We start from the raw sequence: 25,271 nt of genomic DNA, 5'->3' as shown, positions 1-25,271 counted from the left end.
CAGCACAAGAGAGCAAAAGTCCATACAGGGACTTTGCAGACCCTACAGTTAGGAAGCATTAAGTTGCAATAAGAGAGAGGTTCTGCACTTCAAGTACTTGTTTCATTTAATGTTTAACTTTGGCAACAAGTCAAACAATAAGCCAGCCCAAGAAAAACAGAACATACCCATGATTTATGTTCCCATCTGAAAAGTTATTCAGGAAATAAATTATGACTGTGATTGAGGAATGCAGGCAGTGGGGACTGCAGGCAATATCTTCTTAAGTCCTACATATGATAATGATCTGATGGTCCCAGGGAAATCTACAGGTGTGCAATCCACCTGGAACTCAGGTGTTTACTGGTTTGCTCTTTATTTAGTCCTCAAACTAGAAATTAGGAGTTGAGCAAATTCAGTCCTTCAATGTGTGTAGTATCTAACAGATGAATGGCTCCGCTTTTCCGTTGTAGATATTAGCTCAGTGCAGGGCAGTGATTCAGATTTTGCTCATTTGTTTGCCAGTTGAGGTAATTTTTAATATGCAAATATTTTTATAGAATAATTGTTAAAACTTTCTCTGTCCACTGGCTGTGCTCACAATACAGTTGGTTTTGATTTTACAGGACCAATTGGAGATGGAAGGATCTCAGCAGGACACAGTCAACCCTGATGCTTCAGAAATTCTGCAAGTCAAGAGAAGGAAAATGCAGCTGTATCAGAAGTGAACAGGAAAGTGACGTAACACAAATAGATTTTCATTTGTCCTGCAAATCCTGTAGCTTTTCGAGTTTTCTGGGAAGCACAATAGATGGCGTCTAAGAACTTTTTGTTTTAAAAAGCAACCTAAACATTGCAATTTATAACATCTTTCTATTTTTGTGTGGATATTTTATCACTGTATGTATTACAGGATGTGATATTTATTTAAAGCTGTAAATGAAATTAGTACTAGGTGACTGGCAGGCTCAGCTTTGTACTACAGATGAATGAAACTGACTGGCAGAATTTAAAATAATTTGTAATGAATAAATCAACCATACTTGTAATCTTTGTAGATTTTTATGTTCCTGGATTATTGGCACCATTGACCTAAGAGAACACAAAAGCATAATTCAGGTGGCTTAACAGATAAACAAGACAAAGGCCAGTGGAAGCCAAGTTATCATTGACTAACCAAGGGCACGCCTTTTAATAGACATCAGAGAATTTGCTCTTGATTAACAGGATGTATTCAGATCACAATTAGTTCTTCAGTCTTTTTCAAATCTTCCAAAGCAAAAAATCAGAATTAATTGGTTAGAAATTATGGCAATAGGGGTAGCTATAGATAGATTGGGTACCTGTTTAGAGAAGGTTGTAAACTCTGTAATTCAGATGAAATGGACATCACTGTTTTAACAAATTGACTCTTTGCAAACATGTCTGTTCTTTATATCTTCATTTAATACCAATCCCCTGGTTTTCTGTGCAGGGTTGCAGAATCATCGGGCAAAAAAATTATGCAATTCGACTTGCAAAACTTGTGAAAACCCAAGAATTATCCAGTAGCTTTAGACACATTTTTTAATGGTGTTTAGTACTCTCTGTGTCTCACTGGTATGAATTGAAGTTAAGCCCAAATATACCATTGTAGATCTGGAGCATAATATGTAATTATCTTCTAATCAGGAATAAAGTGGATAATTCTAATAGTGAATTATTCTTCTTGCTTTTCCAATCTGGAATGCATCACTGATGGAATTTGTGGTTTTAAAAAGAATTCTCCTGCCTGATCCTGGCTCCTCAGGTAATTCCAATGGCTGCAGTCTTGCAAACATTGGCACGTGATGATTTTTCATATGTGAAAAACGGCACAGGCTTTAGGAGCACACACCAAGAGCTTTGAGGTGTCAGGGTCTGATGAGTGTGGAAGAGGGAAAGGGTGGCAGCAGCTGAGCCTGCAGAATTTTCAGGGCTTGAAAAGCTGAATTCAAAACATTGGCAACTGCAGCTCTGATTGATTTGGGGAAGAACTGGAGCTGCTTTTCTTTCTGATCTGTTCTGCCTGCAAAATGTAGGCTTATTTCAAAGTCCCCAACAGGAAGACTGTCATTGACATCCTAGCAAATGCTCTAACTCTATTTTCAAGATGGTGATGAGGGATGTCCCATGTAGGCCATGAGGAAGTATCAATAATGTTTTTCTCAAAAAAGAGGCATTTGGAGAAATGATAAATGTAAATAAATATCTCAAGCTTACCATTTGTCATTCCAAAGCTGTCTCCTAATGAAGGGACCTTCACTCAGATCGAATTTTGGATTTAATCCAGCTGAGAAATGCTGTCACCTGAGTATAAACTCCTGGCTTGTTTTTTAACCCGCACTCTTCACCCCAGCTCACGAGGCCGTAGACGTAGTAAGAACCGTTTTCCACACAAGTTAGTGGGCCTCCAGAGTCTCCCTGGTGAGAAAAATCACACATGTTCAAAACCAGAAACAAAATGTTAACCAAAATCATAGAATCAGAGAATGGTTCGGGTTGGAAGGGACCTTAAAGATCATCTAGTTCCAGCCCCCTGCACCTTGGCAAGCATTGGTCAAACTTTTCCCCCTCTTACAATGCTGTAAATATGAACTTGCTCCACATTTGCACCAGCTGTAAGGAAAAGAAACATCAATCCTGACTTTCCCTGCAAGTCTTAACTCTTGATAGTAAAATCAGATTAGAATTGGTGCTCGTTGCAGAGGCCATAATGAAATTGAGAGGAAAAAAAGGCAAGTTGTCAAGTATTGCAAAAAACTGCCTCAGAACCCAAACTTCCCAGGTTAGTCTCTAGCTTCCACAGATCTGCCCGTGGCTGACGGTGACAACATTATCTCTAGGGATCCACACCTCAAACCACACAGAAGAAAGACGATGGCTGTTGAACCACACTGATGGGAGAAACAGCTACCTGTGCAGCACCCTGCCAAACTATTACCCATTTACACAAAAAAATTAGTGTTCAAATACAGAAAAAGCAACAGACCTGACAAGAATCAACTCCGTGTTTCCGAAGATTTCCTGCACAAAACATGCTTTCATCCAGTTGGCCATCATATGCCCTGGCTGCATTGCACTTCGTTTGCGAGATCAGCTTGACGTTGGCGTCCAACAGCTGACGGGACAGATCATCTACGGGATGGGCACCAAAAAAATGGAGTCACCTTCCTCCCAATCCCGTTACGGGTTGCCTTTGTTCAAAATAGGAGCCCGCTGGCCATTTGGATGGGAGGGGGGAAGAGCAGGGGGGATGCATGGGCTAGCCTGGGAAGAAAAGAAGTATCTGTCTGAAATGATAAGGGTTAGAGGGCTTCACTCAGGACACCGAGTTGTTGCCCGAATGAAAATAAAGCCAAGAGTTTGGTTCCCATCAGCTCTACCCGTGTCATCCTGCTTTTCAAAGGTGCTGGTTTCTGCAGCTCCGGTGGGTCCCCGTGGGACTCGGAGCCGCTCAGCACTTCTCGGGCTGGTGCCATTAGATGTTTTAACACACGGGCTAATGAAACAGATGAAAACTGAAAATCATGCAATATTTAAGGGCAATGATTAATTATAGTGAATCTAAAGACATAACTTGACATCTAAAGGCAATAGCCAGAATTTCAAAGCACTACATCTGTAGATAATTAAAGGTGGTTTATAAGTTTGGTTCTGCTTGAGTTTCAGGAAATATTCCATTTCTGCAGTGATTTCCTGAAATGCTAATAATAGCTCTGCTCAAAGAAGGAGCCATCTAGTTTGAACACGTACAGGGTACTTGATATTCTTTGTTGGGGAAAAAAAAATTTCCCCGTACCCTTTTTAAGAGAGACTTTTTATTTGGAACTTTTAAAAAATGTCCATTAAATTCTGTTGGTGCATTCTGATCAAATGAACACGCTTGTCTCTTGTGGACTTCAATGAGAGTTACATCAGAAGGGAGAATTTGGTCCTATGTATCGTATCAGGCTGTATCAGTCACAAAGCACTAGGACACCTACTGCAGCCTCCGTGACACATTTTCCTTCTGCTGCTTTACAGCAACACATCAATCAGAACATGAGACAATGCATTTTTCAGAAAATTGCCATTATCTTTTTTTTAAGCATAGTAATTTCTCCCCTTAGGATTTACCGCGGGCAAGAAAGGTTTTGGATGGAGCTGGTTGAACTTGAAAAGCTTTGGATTTTTTTTTTATTTTTCAGCGCATCTGAAGATCCAGATGCTGCTTCTTAAAAGCTTTATCTGACCCAATGGGCTGGAAAACCGTGTGAAAGTTCCCATCTTTCTTGGTCCTGTCTTGAAACACACAAACTACACAATAGCCTCTCTCTTGATACTGTCTTGCTTCTGTTTCTGGCTTCAGACGAAACCATGACATGGTGTGTCAGATGGCAAGCAAAAAAAATGCGTCGGGGATTTTTTCAGAACTCTGAAAGGTTTGGTTGGTCTAGCAGCTGGAGATCTCTGCTAATGAGTAATTTCCATGGCAGGGTTTAGCCATCCTTAGCTTTGAATTCCATGTCTTGGTTTCGCTAAGTGCCTAGGTCCACGTTTGGGTCCTGAAAGTACCAGCTACTGAAAGTACCAGCCCACCTTGCCACAGGAGTACCCACCAAAACCCAGCTGGCCCCTAAATACCTGTTTCGGTCGTGCCCCATCCCGAGATGAAGCAGTCAGTCCCAATGGGAAAGAAGGAGTCAGGCAGACACGCTGTTTTCACATACTTTGTTTCCATGGCACAGTGACCATCAACTGGCTTCAGCTTCAGCAGTGCTGGAGAGAAGATAAACAAGAACAGACGGTGTTTGCAGCTGATTTTGATCCCTAACCATCATGCCCAGTCTGTGATCCCACCCTCTGCAAAGGTGCATACACCTGCCATGCTCTTTGCACTACCTGCTGGATCTGTCCCTATGGTTTCACTCCCCCCACACAGGGGCTTCTGCCCACCCACCACAATTCCCATCCCAAAGACTCAAATGGGGCAAAACCACAATTTGGCCTAATTATTTCCAGGATACAGTCCAAATGGCAATTTCAAACTGGTTTTAGTTGGAGAGAGGAGTTTCAAACAGCTGGGGTTGGAGGTGAGCTGCATGAACATTCAATAAAAGGGATTTACCAATGTCATTGTGTGGGACACCGCCCTTCTCTTTATATCTGTAGTGGACGATGATCTTCTCCACATCAAATATTTGCTCTTGATGCTCTCTCTTCTTGAGGTCTTGCTTTCCAAGGGCTACTTGGAGATTTTCTGCTGGTTGTCTGCAAAAAAAGAAAAAAAGAAAATTACATGCAAACATCATCTATTAGCAGTGGTGAAAACCTGCATCTTTAGTATCTGGAAGTCAAGATGCTGCTTCCACTTGTAGAACATGGCCAGAAGATTCCCTAAAATTGTTAAGGGAGGGCTTAGTCAGGGAATTGGTGGTGTTGGGCAATCCATGTGCTCTTAACTTGTTGCAGTCATGGAATAAAATTATTTAAAGCTGCATGAATACTCTTTTCTTTTCATTTTGGGGCAGAGTAGCAGTGTGAACACAGTCTGTTACTGTGGCTGGGACAATGAGTCATGGGAGTCCAGTTGCTTGCCCTTGTCTGGGTGTACTTAAATTCATCTGTGCTGGAATCATCTCCAGTGTGCAATTTATTGACTTCCAAGGGTAGTGGTTTCCAACCTGTTCAACAAAAATATTGAAGGAAATGTCGTATTCTGAGCTATCAGGCATATAAACAATTGAAAGTGAAAAGAATATTTTGGCTGTTCTGGAGATCTTAATTTTGATGCAATATGTGATGTTGCTTATGGTATCCCAATATCCCCTGAGGTTTTCATCGAGTCCTTCTTTCATACATTGCAAAACTCTGTTACATTCCTCCTCTTTTCCTCTCAAACAACTATTTTAACTCATTTTAGGCGAGTGGGGTTAAGTTTAATTTGTTACTCCAATTTTAAGTATATATATTTTCATGTATGTGTTCATTTTTTCACATACACGTTTCCTGTCAATTTGATTCCCAGCGATCATTTGGATTGCAAATAATTTGGATTCTGAGCTATCTTTAACAACCATCTTGCTTTTTATATCCTGGTTTATCTACCCGAGGCAGAGGACATGCACCTACTCAATGCAGTGTGCAGCAGTAAGAACCCAGCATGCTTTAATTAGCACTCCTCCACAGAAATGCCTGCTCCTTCTTGAAGTCTTTATCTGCAGAGATGCCATCCAGGGATGTTTGCCAGCTGTAGTCTTAGCTCCACCATAGATTCTCTTGAGTGTTTGAATTTCGGGTTGTCCACATGTTTGGAACATGTCATCTGATCCAGGTGGGTGCGTTGCACTGTCTGTTGGCCATGGGCTCTCTCCAGCTGCATTGAAAGGGACAGCAGATATATAATGCAGAGACAAAATCAGATTGGAGAAGTTAAGTAACAGGGGATCACCTGCTGCTCTGGACCTCCCACACGCTGCCAAATGCTCACTTCTAATTCTTTACCTGTTCCTGAGCAGGGTGAAACGTCACAGAAGTCCCATTCCACTTTGTGATTTTTTCTGATGTAGCACCAGGGCTTTTCATCCTCATCAGGATTCCTGAAGGGAATGGTTGAGAGCATCAGCCAACAGGAATGGGAAAATCTCCATGAAACCAGCGAAGGAGCTGAGGGTGCTGAAGGGAGGAGTTTCATGCTCCCATATGAGCCAAACTTCCAAAGACACTCTTTCATAAGATTTGACAAAGAACATGGCTGAGATGGGGGAGTGGGGCTTCTGCCATTTCACTGTCCCCACACCTATCTTAACCCTAAGAAAAATGAGGAACTGATTTAGGGAAAGGAGGGCTGCTTCTGGAAGCCTCACATCAGTACAGTGACTTAGGGAATGCACCTCGAACACCCTGGTATTTTTTAGCCAGGCTGTGTCAAGAAAGGTGTGAGATCTTAACACCATCGGTTTGTCAATTTCATGAGCAGTTTGTCCTCAGTGCTCTCTTTGATAGAAACTTCTACAGCTGCCTCTTCAAAATATTACCTGCAGAAGTTATGTTCACCGATGCCATAAGAGTCAGCGTCCTCCATAAAGGCATTAATGGGGTGGTTCAAGAGAACGTGGGAATTCCAGTGCAGACAGGTCTTGCCATTCACTGCCTGGTTCACTCTTCCTCTGTACGTAGAGGAGTCCTCCTCATAACAATCGTCTGGTCCTGTAGGAAGACAATGCTGATATGAAAATGACTTTTGTGTTGTTCCTTGTCCAAAGTTGTTCCTTTTCCTTCCCTTCCTTGCCCTACGTTCATTTTATGATCGGAAGGACCTAGTGGGTCGTATAATGATATCCCTTATCCTGCATAGGCCAGAAATAAGAGTAATGTCTCAACGCATGTGCAGCTTAAAGCTTGATTGACTTGCATGGTAAAGACTTAGCAGCCAAGAGGTGTCTTAATACCAAAGCAGAACCTCTCCTATCAGTGGCCTGGGCAAGAAATGATATTGGCAGGATTAGACACAAGTGGGCGCAGAGCTGCTATCATGCTATCATGTGCCAAAAGGAAGGTTGTGGGGTTGTGAACCTAACCTGTAGGTGAGATGGAGGAAAAGTCACATGCAATGTGGAGCATGTAGTTAGTGGTAGATGGAGTTTGAAGTGCAATCAACTCTTAAAAGAGAAAGGAACAAATCCTTCTCCTTGGAAACCTGTGTGGGATGCGGTTACCAAGGTGGTGCTGCAGAGGCAGAAGGGTCTCCATGCAGCCTGGGGTATTCCCATGCCCTTTGCCACCCATCCATGTGCCAGTGTCTGGCCTCCAAAGCCTGAGGAGTCACAGGCAGCTGGACATAAATCTTCACCCCATCAGCTTTCAGATGTCTAAGGAAAGCCTAACGTTCCTTCTCCATAGGAACTGTCTAGAGGCTTCGCCCCTACCCTCACCCCTGGAGCTGTGACCTACCAATCTCACAGAATCTCCCTCTGAAAGGTTTGGGGCACTCGCAGGTGAATTTTGATCTGATTCTGTGCCGTATGCAGGTGCCTCCATTTTTGCACGGGTTTGGTCTGCAGGGTGAAGATGCTGCCAGGGTGGAAAACACAGAACAGCCTTGTCACACTGCTGAGCACTATACATGTCCTGTGGAAGCTGGGGGGAGCTCCCACTTAGCCTGTTGGCTTCAAGTTTTTATGAACTCTTGAGGAACACTGGAGATCTCACCAGTGAGTGAACCACAACCCTGAAAATCAAGCATGGCTCATCACTGACCAGCCCCACAGGTGGGAGCCATAGGAGGCTCAGGCTGGATGACCAGGGCAGGACCACCCTCTGCGGTGGGCTGCATGTAGTCTCCCACTGCTGGCAGTCTGTGGTGAGGTGACTTCACTGTGCCATTCCCACCACCCAGCTAAGCAGGAGCCTTTTCTGCTGGGGCCACGCTCACCTCTATGGCAGTCAGGTAGTTTGTAGGGGTGATTGCAGCTGCACTGGAAATATGGTGGGGTTAATGTAATCAGGCAGTCTCCCCTGTTGCACCTCTTCTCCAGACACATGTCCTTCACTGTGGAAAACAGAGACAGAATCACAGAATGCTATGGGGTTGGAAGGGACCTCTGGAGATCATCTAGTCCAACCCCCTGCCAAAGCAGGTCCACCCAGAGCAGGTTGCACAGGAACTCGTCCAGGCGGGTTTTAGATGTCTCCAGAGAAGGAGACTCCACCACCTCTCTGGGCAGCCTCTGCCAGGGCTCTGCCACCCTCACAGCAAAGAAGTTCGTTCTCATGTTTAGGTGGGGACATGAGGTGCTTTGTCAGTGTCTGTGTGTGCACGAGAGCTGTGTCCCTGCAGGGATCACGGGAAGACATGCTTTCTCCCAACACCCTGAGGAAGCTTTTATCTGGCTGGTGTGGGTGTGGGATTTCCCTTCTTCTTCATAGTACCCGCAGCAAAAAAACTGCAGGACCAATGAGCAGGTCACCACTGCCCACCTGGCAGGGGACAGAGGAGCACTTTCTGCACATCTGGAATCTATTTTACTGGATAAGACTTCAGACAGACTTTGGCCTGGACAAGAGCTGAGTGTGAGACCTGCGAACATGACTGTGGTGGGCTGTCAAAACCCTCACCCCAGCAAACCCTGGCCTTATAAAGCCCTGTGTTTTCTTCCACTGGCAGAGCTGTAACAGTGACATGAGTTGCCAAAATAAGGAGTGTGATTTAGGAACAGAGCCATTACCTTCCTCGCAGGCAGTCCCGGCGTAGGGCTCGGGGCAGAGACAGCTGAAGCCGTTTCCTTTGTTTTCGCACCTTCCATTGTTCTTGCAGGGGTTGGAGGAGCACGAGTCTGCTGGGGCAAGGACAGAGATCTTTTAGTTTTACTTTCAGCTTCTCCACCTCCATCACCTGCTTTTTCTTCTTGCGTTTGCTGACTGCAGGAGGCTGCCTCCCCGGCCACAGCATCCCCTGTAACAGGTACCACATTTACACATCAGCCCAGCAGCCACAGGGTTGCTGCAGAGCCTGGTGCCAGCTGTAACAGCTCACAGCTTTGGGTCTGGAGATCCTCAGCTCCCTTTGCTGTGTCTCCATGGAGCTGTAATGGGGCAAGTCCCTTCCTTTGCTCAGGGACAGATTTGCCACCCTGTGGCAGTGGCAAAAGCAGCCTCAAGAGCCAGAGCTGGCCCTGGGCATCTGCCTTCATGCATTTATTGTGGAGGGGTCTGGGTTTGGTGTGGCCCTGGCTGGAAAGTGGCACTGAATCACAGAATCTTCATGGTTGGAAGGGACCTTTGAGATTATCGAGTCCAACCACAAAACAAATAAACAAACAAACAAACAAAACCCCAAACACCACACCCACCCACCCAGACACAACCCAACAATCCCAGACACAACCCAACAATCCCAGACACTAGAGCATGCCCTGAAGAGCCATGTCTACACATTTCTTAAATCCCTCCAGGGATGACGACCCCACCCCCTCCCTGGGCAGGCTGTTCCAGTGCCTGACCACTCTCTCAGTAAAGTAATTCTTCCTAATATCTAGTCTAAACCTCCCCTGCCATAACTTTAGACCATTTCCTCTGGTCCTGTCATTATTCCCTTGGAAGAAGAGGCCAACACCCACCTCTCTACACTCTCTTTTCAGATAGTTATGGAGGGCAATGAGGTCTTCCCTCAGCTTCCTCTTCTCCAAACTAAACATACCCAGGAAATCTCCCAGTAATCTCCCCTGGAAAAGCCACCCACCACCATTATACTATATAATACCCCCAGGTGGCTGTTGTTTCAAGGGAGCAGGCACCTGCTGGTAATCCCCTGAGTGCTGCTCCTCACACCACGCTACACCTTCTCCACTCCTCTCCCGGCTGCCAGGAGCGATTGGTGTTGGGGCAGCCCCGTTCCAGCTCTGCTTTCTTTGTACCAGGGGATGTTACAGGCAACTTCCCTGTCTCTCCTTTTGCGTTCCCTGAGCAATCTCAAGGATGCTTTTCTGCTCTCCAGAAGTTTGGCAAAACAGAAAAAGAAAAGAAAAGGAAAAAAAACCCCTGCAACTGAGAAAAAAAAAAGAAGAAAAAAAAGGAAACCTGCTCTACATTTGGTTCCCAGCATAAATACAGAACATATATCCCATGAAAACAGCAATTACATCTTACAGTGTCTATAGACAAATAAGTCTGTGTTTTTTTGTAGTAGCAATCAGAAATGTTCTGCATGATCAGAATCCATCCTGTGAAACCCAGAGATAAAACACAGGCTCCTTACAAGAGAAATACAAAGGAGAACACTGCAAACAATCCTCCTAACTCATCCCTTTGATGCAGGCATTTCGAGAGCAGGCTGGCAGCCGGCTGCAAGCACAGGGTTGGGATTTTACCCCTTCCTCTCCTCCCTGCCCACCCCTCAGAGGTACCTTTCCTGCTATCGCTGTAGCCAAAAAATGCCTCAAACCAGTCAGGGTCCTCTGAGGGCTGCTGCTGGAGGATGGGGTCCTGCTCCGGTTGCGTGTACTCGTCGTAGTACTCGTAGTCATCAGCCTCATCTGCAGGGAGGGGTGAGAAGAGGGTGGAAGAAGAGAGGAATTAAAAGTGCTAGAAGGAGAGAAGGTATGAAAGAACTTATTCCCTGGGATGGACAATCCTTTTCTCCTGGAGCTTGTGTGGGATGTCAGTGGGACCAGAGCTCACATCGTATTGGGGATCAAAGGTTCTGTTCAGTTCTTCCTTGGCATGGGCAGAGCTCACCCAGCGCCCAGCACAGCCACCCCTGAGCACCACTGGTCCCAGCTCTGCCTGGTCCCAGCCCCTACGGGGCTCAGCCAGCTCCTGCGGTGGCAGTGGGACACCCTGGAGAGGACACAGGTTGGGGGCTCTGCAGGCATGGGCATGAGCTCCCTGCACTGTGCCACAGCCGGGGGGATGCTGATGGCTGTTGCCAGCATGGTGAGAAAAGGAGATCTGGATCCTTACAAAAAGAAGGGCTTTTCATTGTCCAGCTGCTTTGATCCCCAGCATCACCCCTGACGCAGCGTGAGGCACGACCTTCACTGGCACGTGGGTACCTGCTGTGTGTGGGGACACGGAAACCCATTTTGAGGGAAATCAGAGAGGCGTGAGGGCCCACGGCACCTGCAGACCTCTGTGGCTCCCCGTCCACACAGCCTCCATCCTTTGGAGACGTGCTGAAGAGCCCATCCTGGCCGTAGCCCGGCGCCGGTGGGACCCGCGGCTTCGCCAGCCGGCGTGTGGAGGGGGGCGGCTGATTAAAGGGGGCTGGCAGCTCCTCGCACAGGTACGGCTGCTGCTGCCGGTGGAAGCCACTCTGGTGTTTCAAAGACAAGCTATGGTAATGAGCAAAGCTAAGCTACGTACAGAGACATTTTAAAAAGCTCTCCCCTAGGGCCGGACCGATGGCCCCATGGATAATGCTCTGCCTTGAACTGATTATCGACTGCATTATCTTAGTTTTCTCTCCTCATTCATTCGCTTGCAGCCTTTATCTTTATTTTTTCTCTGCTTCTGGAAAAAAAAAAAAAAAAAGAAATTCCACTTTTGTACAATGGGTGTTTTATATTTCATATTAAAATAGAACCGTCTTTTTTTCTTCTTTTTTTTTTTTCCTACATGCCAACTCTCGTTTCTCACCAAAAAAAAAAAAAAAAAAAGAAATTCCACTTTTGTACAATGGGTGTTTTATATTTCATATTAAAATAGAACCGTCTTTTTTTCTTCTTTTTTTTTTTTTCCTACATGCCAACTCTCGTTTCTCACCAAAAAAAAAAAAAAAAGAGGAAAGTTTCACCTCATTTATTGCTATGTCAAGTCAAGACTCCTTTTCCTCAGCTCATTATTTCCACAGGAGCTGAGTCTCGACAGTGTGCAAGTGTTGCAGAAGTGTGTGCCTTGCTGAGGAACAGAAGGATCTTGCTGGAAGATAAGGACATTGTCTACAGTGAACAAAATTAAATTTAATGTGATATAGTTAAGAAAGGAAAACAAAAAAGAGGGTTTCGCCTGAAATGCAGCCTGCAAGCTCACTTTGTCGGAGGGGAGATTTTTGCAAATGGACCTGAGTTTGAGGGAATTGTCTGAAGGAGTCTGATTTTGTTTCCCCTGTTTATTTTCAAAACCTTGGTGGGGAATGTTGGCTTTTATTCCACAGATGCTTTATAGAAGTATTCTCGGGGATGGGGTAGCCCTTTGGATAGAAAAGATATACCTGTTTAAAGTTATGAAGGATGAAGAGGGGAGTTAGGGCTGCCAAAAGCAGACTGTAAGCACACCCAGCGTGCTTTACAAAGGCTGGTGGGGACTGTCTTGAGTCGACAGAGGAAAAACAAGTGCTCTGAATGAGCACAACTACATCGTTGTAGCACTTACCATGATTTTTAAACCAACTGCTCAGTGTAAGTCTGGTGTTAAGAAATGACAATACTGTCACTTCATCTTGTTACATTGGCATCACTTCTTAGCAATGGATTAATTGTTTATCAACAATGGTTAGAAAATTATTTGTTGACCCATTATGGGCTATTCTAAGCATATCTCTGTGGTAAAACCCAAGCTGGCCAAGCTGCAATTCATGTTTTGCAGGACATCTGCTTCTGGCAGCTCTGTGAGGCAAAGGAGCACAAACCCCCGTTTTTCCTGAGGGGGCAGATGATCCCTGGGCAGTTTTGGGACAGGCTAATGCACACCTGAGGCCAGGCTGGCACCCAGCAGCACTCGAGGAGGGCACTTTTTGGGTGGCCAAGGCTGAGGTCAGTTGGGTGGCAGCAAGCAACCCCCTCATGGGCTGGCAATTACCATTAAGTAAAACTTCATGACCAAGCTGTGGAGTTAAGCACGCATGTGGAAAGGACTCAGAAAACATCAGCAAACCCTTTTGGGTACCCTGGCCCCCCATATGAACAGTGGGAGTCAGGAAGCTGAGCTGCCTGGCCAGGAGACCAGCCAAGATGACATGGGAGTGCAGCTGACCTGAGAAATCACCAGTGCCCCTCCTTTCTCCACCACCATCCCTCTTTATGAAACTATGGAAGGGAAATATCTTCTACAGGTCACATGAGTGATGCTTCCCATCTCCCAGCAGCTCTGTGTCCTCTCCAGCCACATGAAGCAGTGAAAAACAAAGAATAGAAAACCCTGACTTGGGTACATGACATCCAACTAAGAGATGTCTTCTTATTTATCATTGCTTCGACACTAAATAACTATTTGGCTTCCACATCTCTTATTTAAGAAGTGCTCCCATTCCATTTTTTTAATTATTCATAACAAGCCATAGGTTTAGTAAAGCAAAAACAACACTTTTTTTATCTGAGCACATAATTAACGCACAAAGTCTGATACACTGGTTGATTTAAACATATTACTAAATCAGAGTGTTCATTCTTTGTAAGTGCTGGAAAACCTTAACATGCTTAAAAAAAGCAGTGATCTGACATTTGTCACTGAAATGTGACTATTACATGAAATTAAATTAGACATCCTGCATGCAAATTTTCAAAGAATAACTTTCCTCTGTGTAGTACAAAAAAATCCCCCCATAATTGATAGGCAGAGATTGACTTTTAAAGCTTCAAATCAGCTTTGAGGTCTGGGTGATCTTTTAAACTGCTCAAGCTTTCATCTGCAGTTTTTCACATTGCCAAGAGCTGTCAATCAAGCGATGGATTTCTGATCAATATCCCCTTGTTCATTAGCTTACACGGGCTCTCTGTTACGGAGAGAACAGATATCCCAACACCGGCAGTCACACTGTTTTCAAAACCTTCTCTGGATCAAGTCATGACTAATGTTCCGAGTGGGAAAGTGATGCATTAGGATGCCAGCGAGTGACCTGAATTGCGAGGTAACTTTGTTGGACTGCAGTTGTCAAGATGAGTGATGTACAAAGTTAAACCCTATTGCCAACACACATCGAGAGCGCCAGAAAGTACCCAGCATTTATTCAAGCTCTCTGAACCTCTGGGGATCGACTGAAATCTGGCCTAATTTAAGCAGGATGAGTTTTCCTGCCACCTTTCTAAATACTTTTTGTCTCCAGCCCTGAGAATAATGTAGTGTTATTTTTATGAGGCTGAAATCCTGACTGTATTTTAAATAACGAGTTGTCCTCCATTTAATTCTGCAGAGACGAGACCTCATGGTATTTCCTCCTTTCCATGCGGGCTGTGGCTGGGAGTATCTGCGGCTTCAGAAAGAAATTGCAAAAGAAGGGAGAGCAGTGAGCCTTTCAGATGGCTTTGTGGCTGCTACTTAAAAGAAGTTTTGCTGTGCCTTTTCCTTAGAGGGATGGGCGCCGATGACGGCTGAGGGAGGGGGGACTTGCAGGATGGGGAGCAGGAGACTGCAGGGACAGCGGAGGGGCAGAGGAAGGGACCATAAAGCTTAGGGAGGGGGAATGAATTAAACTGTGAAAGCTCCACCGCTGCAAGGCTGGTGCCTAAAGCCTGAAGCCAGGTACACGGCTCTGTGGTGGTCAAGTAATTGCAGAAGCTAAATGCTGAGCTCAGATGCACGGATGATTTGGGAATCTGTTTTCTGCACGCATCGTGTTAGAAGAGCAACATTGATTTGGGGAAAGAAGCAGGGCTGTATGAGCTACAAGGCTGCTGGACTCACGGGTTTGAACTGGAAGCCAGAACGCCACTGGAATGAACAGGAATGTGGCTAAATAATGAATGCAGAGTAAAAGTCTTTTTTTCTTTTTTTTTTTCTTTTTCAGGAGCAAAATTAATTTAATACCTTATTAGCTATAAATTATAAACTGAGATCTAAGAGCCACCGAAATCAAGAAAAGGAGGACCAGGTCTTAACCTAAACTACTAAATTTAGCAATAAAACCATAATCCTCTGTGTGGACTAAGGAGGCTGCAAAAGGATGTAAAAATCCTTATACAATATTTACAGATCCTCACACAACATGCATCACAGCTTTTCTCTTATCAACATCTTAATGCTACATAACTTTCAACGATTTTTACTTGCATGGGCTTGCAAACACTTTTTGAACGTTCTTGCACTTTGGAGAAAACCTTGTAGAAATAAATTCCAGTTAGTTGTATGCTGCAAGGGAAAGTTACCCTTCATTTATTGGACTTCCAATTTGTGCACACAGATAGACTTTTTCCTTATCCTCCTGTGAGGTTTGCAGCCCAGCACAATGACTTCTCCTCCAGCCCATGACCCACTGTGTCACCCATGGGTCCCCAAAGCTGTGCTGAGCACGTGAGGCCACAGAGTGGCCAAAAAGTCCTGGGTTAGAAGAGAGTTGTGAGTTGAGGTGTGGTCTAGGAGTACCCCATAATCAGCTGCAAAATGGTGTTGCTGCTCTACCTCTGGTTTGGGCTCCAGCCTGCCAGAGACCCTCCTGGCTGGGACCTGATGCAGTGTTGTCTCCTGCACTGACACAGAGCACATGTGGACATCTGAAAGTGCTCACCATATCACTTGTCCAAAATCAAACAGACTTTCTACTTGATCACAAGCCTTATTCCAAGCTCAGCAAAGCCATGCATGAAGTTAATAAAACTCAGTTCTGGGCACTAGCAAAGGCTTTTGATGGACTGGAGGTCGCCAGCCTCTCAGTTTGGTATGCAGAAGTTAAAATGAAGAAATGGAAACCACTTACCATGCAGCAGGTCAGCCAGGAAGAAGAAATGGGAAGCCTGCAGGAGATAGAAAAGGGCAGAGAGTCAGTTTCTGGAAAAACAAAAGCCAGTTTACTGCACAAAGTTTCCATTTGCCCCCAGTACTGGACATCCAGATCAGCTCGTTACCCACTTCAGAGCTATTAGCTCTGGGCTGGATTTTAAGAGTTCTTTTAAAAGATTAACAAAATGCCTTAAAACGTCCTTTGCTCCCAACAACCCCTGTGGGAGCTCTGGTTTTTCTGAGCATCCAGCCCAAGCCGTGGGGCTGGTGTCCTTTGGGAAAAACCTGTCCTGAATGAGTTAAATTGTGTCTTTGCTTATTAAGTGACCATGGACTAGCTATTTGCCTAATTTCTGTGAGATAGGGGCAGGAGCCAAAGCTGGAGGCTGGGATGTGCTCCGGCAGGGCACAGAGGAGGTTGGGCAGCACAGCCCAGCCCAGGACCCTCTGCATGGTCCAGCCAGTGGGATCTGGACCTCCCAGCTGGGAGGCTGTCAACAACCTTTGGATAGAGGAGAACAATTCTAGCTCTTCCCGTGAGGAAATGCCGTGTGTCTGACCTCCAACGTGGAGCTCCAGCCTTTCCTCTCTGGCTCACGATCAAGGGCAAGTGACAAAAGGGAACAGAAGAAGAAGGAAAACAGCTCTCAGCCTCTGAAGAGGGTGAGTGAGGCTGGTCTGAAAGGAGACGCACTGACTCCACACCGGGATGAAGATTTCAGCTCGCTTTCCCTCTTGCTCTAAATCCCGGGATTACCTGCCTGTGACGAGGATACGTGTGCTAACAGCGGGTGTAAAGAAGGAGATTTAGAGCTGCTATTCTTCATCCCTCACATGATTTGTCAGAAGGAAACGTATTTCCAAACAATTTAACACTCCTAATCAAGGCAGTATACATACACACACACTCTCACATATGATTGTGTGCACCTGTGCGTTGCTACAGACACAATTAACTGGAAATATACACCCTCTTTAGTTGCACAATATATATAGAAATGGTATAGGGAAGAGAGATTCTCAGCTAACACTGCGACTAAGAACGAATGAATCAGAAGCAATGAATAAGAAACAGGACAAAAAAAAGAAAAAAGCTCGGAATTCGCATTTGCGAATATTATCTGGAATATATAAATGAGTTTTTGCTTCAGGCAGGCTTGCGTCCCTCTTGTGTTTGAGCCAGGGAAAACAGACACTCCAGAGCTCCCCTTCCCTTCCCACCGACTTTAATGAGAGCCGTGTCCCCTGAACCGCTCAGCGGAGCCCCTGCCCAGGTGCACGTCAGTGAGCCACACACACAGCACTAAATCCTCTGCAGCTGGGAGGACACACACACACACTCACTCACACACACACACTCACACACTCCTGTGGTTGCCCCTCCTGAATGAGAGCAGAGATGCTGGTAAAGGAGAGGGCTGTAAAAGCTCTGCCCTGGGTGTAGATGTTTCCCCAGTGCAGGTACAGGGTTCGTCAGATCCTTTGCCAGACCCCAACGGAGACTGTAGAAGGAAAAGGTCTAATTGCTCCACTTACAATTAGTGGTAGCATTCAGCCATAAACACAGACCAAAACAAACCCTGCCGGTGTGCTCCTTTCTTTTGGAGGAACAGATGAAACAAAGAACAAGGGAGCAGCAACAGGAGCAGGATGAAGCAAGGAATGTTCCAGCTCCCTCCCCGGCTCTCTGCCGTGCCCCATTTTGCTGTTTGAGTTTGGGGGCAGAAGGGTTTGACTTGAACCTTCCCCGCACTCAGGGCAGCCCTTGGCACCACAGGGGAATGCCATGGGGTTTCATCCTGGGCTGAGGGAGGTGCAGGACATGACTGCTCCCTACTCTTCCGTGCCTCAGTTTCCCCTGGCTGTGGAGCAGAGCTGACAGTCTCACAACGCCCAAAGGGGTGGCTCGCACACCAAGAAAAGAAGAAAGATGAAAGACCTAGCACTTTACTACATTGCTTTCTTTTCCAGGTTGCCCAACCCTCCCAGGTGCTGCTCCATGGGCAGAGCTGGCTGCAGAAGGGCACGTGCCCTGAGCTCCCTCTTACAATAAGCTGGTGCCCCAGAAAATGTGCAGGTTTCCAGTAACATTCTGCAGATCATGGCTTGTACCCCAGGGTGGCCAAGTCCCAAATTTTGATCCCCGCTTTTGGATGAAAGCCTGTATCTGCTGCCAGAGTACAATACTTACTGGGAACAAAATCTCCTGGAGCACCCAGCACGGAGAGTCCAAGAGTTAAACCCAATCTTTATCGCAAGGCTCCGGTGTCCTCTTTTGTCCTGGGGCTTTTACCCCTTGTGTGCCTGTCACAAGCTGCAACAGCAGAGCCACAGGGGACAAAACCCCAGGCAGAGCTGACCTCTTGGCATGGGGACTTTCCTTCTCCACTCCGACATCCACTGGACCACTCCGACATCCACTGGACCACCCACCAGCCCACATTGGTCTTGAAGCTTTTTCACCCCTGCCAGCCAGCACAGGGACAAATTTTAACCTTTTTTGGCTCCCTGCAGGAAGCTTTCCATGGGGGTGTGATACCTTCAAGCCCCTTTTGCCCGCATGAGCTTGTCCTTTCCTTCCATGCCATGAGGGGCTGCAGGAGGTGGGATGCAGGATGGAGGATGTGGGACCCCATCCTTTCCTCCCTACCTTGAGGGCCTCCAGGAGGTGGGATGTGGGATAATGGACATGGGATGCGGGAAGTGGGATGCAGAAGGTGGGGCACAGAGTGGGGGGTCCAGGAGGGGGCTGGAGGTGAAGGGGCTGCAGGAGGGGGTGCAGGCAGGGGCAGTGAAGGCAGGGTCTCCTGCCTGCCGTGCCGTATTGCTCATGGCCAGCAGAGGAGGATCTTGTCCTTCCAACGAGGTGCAATACTGAGCCCAGCCAGGCGCAGGATTCGAACAAAAGGAGGAGGATGGAGGGGGGGAGGAAAGAAGAAATTAGACTGTGGGGCTGGTTTCACCAAACAGTCTCCTTGCTGCAGCCCGACACCGACACTTTGTGTGCTCTCTCAAGAGGGAATAAAATCGCTGGATCCTGCTCGTTGCAGGTCCGCAGAGACAGGGGACGAAGCTAGAAGAATTTGCGGAGAGCAATTTTGAATGTTATTACTTTAGGCTCATAAAAAAGAAACACTGCAAAAAAAAAAATATCTAGGAGAGACATTTTATATTGCATTTATAGGGCTCCTAGAAAAAATGGTGGAAGAATGGCTGAAATTCAAAATATCCTAATTTCACCTGACCTTTGTTGTCGTCATCATTGTAATGATTAGCACTTCACTAAAGCTTCGTTTCTCCAAAGAGCCATCAAAACTTTGCTAATTAGGCTTTGTACCAAGGTTAAACACTGCAGATAGATGATACTCTCAATTTTTCCATTTCAACTCCTCAAGAAAGAGAAACTAATGAAATGTAATAGATTTCAAACAGTCATGCCAGAACCGTGAGCTTTCTTGGTCTCAGGACAGAGTCCTACAGCTCTTCCTCAGACAAAAATGTCCAGTTAATCTCTGATGATTCTTTCTGAATAAAGCCAGGAAAATTTGACCCCAAATTCTAGGGAAATTATTTACATCTGCCAAGGGCATTCTGCAGCTGAACTGTTGATTATGTCTTGGGTACATTTGCTACCCCTCATTACAATCAAAATGAATAATTAAAACACAAAAGCAGGTGGAGAAACAGGCAGCACAAAGGCGACAACCCAGGGTTAGGCTGTGAATTTACATGTGTGCAAAACAAGTAATTCCAGAGAAAACAGTGTAGCTGCTCAAGCTGGCTTGACAGAGGAACACGGGGATGAAAATTGCCCGCTACACATACACACACCTTGCAACGAAGCTCTATGAGACTTCAAACATTAAAGTGCATTGGTAGGAACTGGCCCATTCACTTAATTGCACAAAGTTGTGCAATTTCTCCTGCAACTTGCCATGAAGTAGCCTCTACGGCAGCAAAACAAATATCAACCCTTTCATTTGTTCTTCTGTGCAGTCACAGCTTTGCAACCGAGAAGGAGGTGGGATGGGGATGAACTGGAGAACGAGGATGGATATTTGATCAACTTCCATCCACGGCTGACATAAGGCATGAAGGAGCCATGAGGGCAGACACAACTACTGCCTTTTCGTAGTGAACCCCTTGATCCTGCTGACAGCTCTCAGTGGGAACCTTTGTCTGGGCTTCTCGCCAAAGGAGGAGGGAATCGACAGTTCTGATGCTCTTACAATCGGCCAGATTTTTGCCTGCAACCATCTTGGGTAGTGACAGTCTTTGAACTTCAAGGGAAAGTGGCTTTTCCAGCAATGACATTGTATTTCTCAGCCAAGGCCATGGCTGCAGTATAATGAAAGCAGAGCATATTATCATCTGGAGCACACATGCAACACATGTTGTATTTTTAGCCTGGGAAACCATTCTCTGAAAAGATTCCACCAAAACCTCCGAGTTCTTCACCTCTCTGCTAGCAAGACATCTCCTGCCTCCACGCTGAACTGCAATGTGTGCCTCAGAGCAAATGACATGTTCCTTATTGACTGGTTCCAGGGTACCCAGAGAACTTTACATTTAAAGTCTTTATTTTGCTGATTATTTACTTGTGAACCTTTCCCATGGTAGCACCTGATACAAAAACCACAGGGATCCAAGAAAAAAGCAAGAGCCCTCGGAGGTGCTGCTGAAACCAGCTTGGTTCTCTGCGCAGGAGTTACCTGCTCCTGTTTTCCAAGAGATCAAAGTTTCTAAATTAATCTTTGCACCGTGAGAGACGGCCTGGCAGCAGCTGGCTGTTTTTAAAGTGGCTGGCTGGTGGATGAGGGTGTGCTTGTGCTCCCAGGTGGAAAACGGGGTCAAGCCTTGGATGCCTCAGCAAGGGGAAGCTACAAAATCTGTTTCATGGGGGCAGCGGGAGCCACAGCCTGGTGGCAGGAACGCCACCGCGCCGGGCCATCAAACGCTTTTGCAGCTGGGAATGCGGGTTATACCGCTAGACTTAAAGCTTATGCAAAGTCATTAAGTCCCTTTAGTTAGGCGGGATATCAACCTGCACGCTTCAGGGCATGAGCTGATTGCCTTCGGGGGTCGGCCAGGAACTGCTTCCCTCCCCGCCAGCCCCCCCTGCACAATTAGCTGGGGGCGCTCCCAGGGCTTTGCTGCTTTCCTGCTGCATCAGGCAAATTTAGGCGAGCGCTGCGGAAGGGCATTACACCTGATGGGCCACAAATTGAGAGGGGCTTGACAGGATTCACCGCTCTTCGCCGTGATGGGTTGGTGATACAGCAGAGCATAAAGCCCTCGCGTGAGCGGCGCAGCAGAAGTGGGAGTTCACTACAGGAATAGATCCGTTGGTGGGTAGAAAAAGATGTCAGACAGAGTTGACTTTAAGACACCCTAAAACATCGGTCTCCAAGCACCTGAGGCAAGGAAAGACCTGTACTGCTGGTAACAGCTTCATATCTGCTGCGGGCCAGCTAGGAGACAGGCACCAGTGATAACTTTTCTATGCAGTTGTTTGATCTTAATGGGATGCTTTAATCCTTCTCTTTCCGCTACTAAGTGCGCTTGGTTATTGGACTGGGCATGGCTAGTGACTTCAAAACCCTTGCCGTCACAACCAAGCACACCAATTTCTTGAAGTTCCAAAAATACTCACTGAAGAGCCACCTCTGCTGCTCTGACTCCTGCATTTCTTCCTCTCTGCTGCCGGGGGTGTTGGGTTTGGAGGGAGCAATGATGCAACAAAAGAGCCTAATCTGAACATCTGTTGATTGAAAAATCACTTTTAAAAATTTTTTTGCAAGCGTATGCTGAAGCACTTTAGAGCATTGTTAAATGGAAGCTCCAACCTGGTGTATGACCAGCTCCATCACTAGAGTGTTTTTGGACCTGAATTGGTCTCATTCTGTTGCGTATTTTTCTAGCTTGATTCAGAACAACGTTTAAGCATCCTATTTAAATCTATGTGCATTTCAAAAAAGTTGCTTCAGTACAAGCCCAAGTCAGGGAGCACAGGCAGCTGAACTGCTGTGTCTGAATGTTGATACAACCTGCTGCAGCAGAGCCCTTTGGATTTCTTTTTGGCAAAATAAGGAATATTTAACAATACAACACCTTAGGGCAGGCACATTTCTACTACAGTATCTTGCTGGGCAAAAGCATACTGATTTCTCTAAAAGTTCCTCTTCATACAACGCTGATGTGTGTATTAGTGGGGATCTACTGTAACTAAAACAAAAAAAAAACAGCAGAAAACCCAACCTGAGAAGACCTGTTATGTCTGAAGACAAGCTTTAGCACTTACATATGCTAAAATAAAGGACCAAATTTTGTTCTCACTTGCAGCCACCATACAGCTTACTGCCTTTTATGGAAATAGTTTGAGTTCATGAAGGTGAAATCAGTTTCTTTTCAAGTAATATGAAAGACCAGAATGGAAATTTTTGCCTTAAGGTCCTGCTCCAAACACACCAGATCCATGAATGTCTGAATGCTTTCCTGTCCCACTTTGACTGACCCAAGATATGAGCTACTGCCTAAAACTCCATTTGACTTCTGCTATATTTCACCAATAACGTTTATTAATCAGAGTGTTACTTATGAAAACTCGTAAAACCAGATTTGAATAAAAACGAGAATGATGTAGATAGTTCTGGGAAAGTATGAAAACTGAAATTTCAGGGTGTTTGCCACAGTTTCAGAGAAGCGCAAAGTCTGTTCTTTTTTCATTCAAACAGTTTCAGTGTAACTTTTTCTTTGGAACAAATCATTAAGGCTAAAATGTCCTCTCATAACATGTTTGTCATGCAATGGTCACGTCACAGTGACTCATTCCCCTCTTTTTTTTTTTTTTTCCTGGGATCCATGCCAAGCGCTAAGCCAGAAAACCTTGTTATATTAATTATGAAGAAAAAACATGTTTTATTAAAAACTAGCCTGCTGAATATTCTGTCGTGCTGCTTTTCATTGACAGCAGAATTGCTTTTGCATTTTAGCAATGTTAATGAATTTTTGGGGGCGGGGGGAGGTATACACTACATTTTCCACAGCAATATTTAGAACAAACTCAGATTAGGATTGTCAAAGCTAATGAATCAATCTAACACTTAGGACTAGCTAGGAAAAGTCTGTGCAAGACTTCATGTTGTCTAAGACTGCACCTACAGCTTCCTCAATGAGGGTGAATTAACACAACTGATTCATTATGAGCTTATTTGCATTAGACTGGGTTCCCACAATGTCTGTAAAACTGGCATTGACCTACCCTAGAACTGATCCCCCCAGTAAGCTGCCAAGTGTGCCAGTGGATCAAGTATGTCACATCCACTGCTGGCAGCAGACAGACAGTCCTGATGATACACTAATTAATAAATACCCCATTGTGTTGTGAAAAACCCTGATTGTAAGTTCACGGAGCTCTTCAACAAGATCTATAGCTTATTACAACCCCTTACTATATATTTTTCCCAAAGGACTCAATTTAAAGATGTCAACATCTGAAATTTAGCAATTCATTTCAGAAAACATGAACCTGCACGCACAAAAAGAAGAGAAACAAGAGAAACACACACAAGAAAGCAGAGGTTTGAAAGAACCTCAAATTCCTTCATACTCGATTGCAGTGCTTGGAGGAACAAAAGAAATGTTTTTAAAAACTGACTTTTAACTTTTCTTTGTTTACAAGTTATTCTTTCAGTCTTCTTTAAAGAAGAGATAAAATCATAGAATCGTCTAGGTTGGAAGGGACCTTTGAGGTAATCAAGTCCAACCATCAACCTAACACCTCCAATTCTACCACTACACCATGTCCCTAAGCACCACGACTACCCATCTTTTAAATACCTCCAGGGATGGCATTTCCACCACTTCCCTGGGCAGCCTGTTCCAATGTGTGACAACTCTTTTGGTGAAGAAATTTCTCCTAATATCCAATCTAAACCTCCCCTGCTGTAACTTGAGGCCATTTCCTCTTGTCTTATCGCTTGTTACTTGGGAGAAGAGACAGACCCTCACCTGTCTACAACCTCCTTTCAGGTAGTTGTAGAGAGTGATGAGGTCTCCTCTGAGATTTAGGAAGGTATATCAAGCTCTGCTGGAGCAGGGCTCTGGCCTTCTCTAGATGTATTGAATATTTTGCTCTTAACCTTCCTTCCATGTAGGTAGCAATGATAATTCATCCATCCAAAACACATGGCTGGGGAAATTTTACCTTTGACGAAAAAGCTTGCAAAACCACCAAGCAGTGCATATCCCTGACCTGTTTAATCTTGATATCTAGTGCCTTCAGCATTACACAGCACCCAGGGTTGGGGGAGCGACTGCGCTCCCCACCGCACATCGCTGGGAGCTGGGTGGCCACCAAACCCACCCAGATGGACCATTCCTTGTCACTGGAGATATCTTCTCCAAAAAACCATGAGGCTTCCCTCTTATGCAGTTTTTACTCGGGAACCTCACTGTCCAATATTCAGCTAAATGCTCTGGCTGCCCAGGAAGGGCTTAGCAAGGAGCAGGGCTGGCACAGGGAAGAAAAGTAATACATAAAAACATACTCACGCACAAATATGTGTTCCCTAGGAGAATGAGCAGAGGAAGAACCTGAAGGGTCGAAGCACTGTTAACCATCCTTACACTCTTTTTTTCTTGAAATTAGCTTTTTCTTCTTGCCTACGTTTTTTTCAGATGAGCCACAATCATTCGAGGGTGAGCTAATTCAGTGCAAATAATTAACTGTGCTTCAAATATTGTTTAATGTTCAACAGATTGCCCTGATCAAACAAGTGTATTCTGTCCAGATAATCTCTACATTGACTGCTGGTAAATGTTTCAAATCAGTAAGTATCAAAGATGGGAATAGTATAAATTAACAATGAAACAAAGGATTTTCCTTGTATTAGAATTATTGTTTGACTATTATTGTCAATTAAAAAAAAAAAAAGAATCAGACTTACTTCTCTCCCTTCCACTGAAAAAAATAATGAGATCTAGTTACAAAATATAAGATTTTAAAAACATGAAAGTGTGCTTTCTATTATTTTCTAAATTTCAGACATCAAGGTTCATGTTCTTAAGTGTTTGTCCATAAATGTGAGAACCTGGAATTTTTTTTTTTCATAAAAATCGAAATTTTTGAGTAACCCCAGTCT

The 25,271-nt window shown here is 45.2% G+C and overlaps 2 protein-coding genes across 5 annotated transcripts in view; one reads left to right on the top strand and one right to left on the bottom strand.

The window, feature by feature from the left end:
* Window positions 1–1,678, top strand: part of NRAP (nebulin related anchoring protein) — a 52,797-nt gene extending 51,119 nt beyond the window's left edge. For both annotated transcript variants that reach the window (XM_014958533.1, XM_014958524.1), the window contains one exon: window positions 606–1,678. In XM_014958533.1, coding sequence (XP_014814019.1) covers window positions 606–707 — 102 coding nt within the window. In that variant the 3' untranslated portion in view covers window positions 708–1,678. The remainder of the gene's footprint in view (window positions 1–605) is intronic.
* On the bottom strand, window positions 84–24,822 carry HABP2 (hyaluronan binding protein 2). Of its 3 annotated transcripts, XR_001413824.1 has the most exons (15): window positions 24,682–24,822; window positions 16,106–16,142; window positions 10,884–11,012; window positions 9,207–9,317; window positions 8,414–8,530; window positions 7,933–8,052; window positions 7,017–7,188; window positions 6,484–6,578; window positions 6,112–6,355; window positions 5,108–5,250; window positions 4,624–4,758; window positions 2,990–3,135; window positions 2,221–2,421; window positions 1,023–1,071; window positions 84–665 (listed from the first exon to the last, which is right to left on the bottom strand). XR_001413824.1 is itself a non-coding variant. In XM_014958545.1 (14 exons), exons 1-13 carry the CDS (start codon window positions 24,748–24,750, stop codon window positions 2,260–2,262), a joined length of 1,680 nt encoding a protein of 559 aa, XP_014814031.1. In that variant the 5' UTR covers window positions 24,751–24,822; the 3' UTR covers window positions 84–665; window positions 2,221–2,259. The 3 variants fall into 3 exon arrangements, 2 of the variants coding, with proteins under 2 accessions (XP_014814031.1, XP_014814041.1); XM_014958545.1 differs by lacking the exon at window positions 1,023–1,071; XM_014958555.1 differs by lacking the exon at window positions 1,023–1,071 and having other exon boundaries at window positions 9,207–9,314.
* Between the last annotated feature and the right edge of the window lie 449 nt (window positions 24,823–25,271).

This window comes from Calidris pugnax, unplaced genomic scaffold (assembly GCF_001431845.1).
Source record: "Calidris pugnax isolate Ruff unplaced genomic scaffold, ASM143184v1 scaffold4, whole genome shotgun sequence".
Lineage (NCBI taxonomy): Eukaryota > Metazoa > Chordata > Aves > Charadriiformes > Scolopacidae > Calidris > Calidris pugnax.
The sequence above is the reverse complement of the archived record's forward strand: the minus strand, read 5'-3'. Positions and strand labels throughout refer to the sequence as shown.

Coding starts and splice junctions, on each gene's coding strand:
- HABP2 (XM_014958545.1), bottom strand. CDS start 24,750: ATGGTTAACAGTGCTTCGACCCTTCAGGTTCTTCCTCTGCTCATTCTC. Junction 11,013..16,105: donor CCTGGCTGACCTGCTGCATG/GTAAGTGGTTTC, acceptor CCCTCCCTGCAG/ATGAGGCTGATGACTACGAG. Junction 3,136..4,623: donor ATGGGGCACGACCGAAACAG/GTATTTAGGGGC, acceptor CCCATCCCGTAG/ATGATCTGTCCCGTCAGCTG.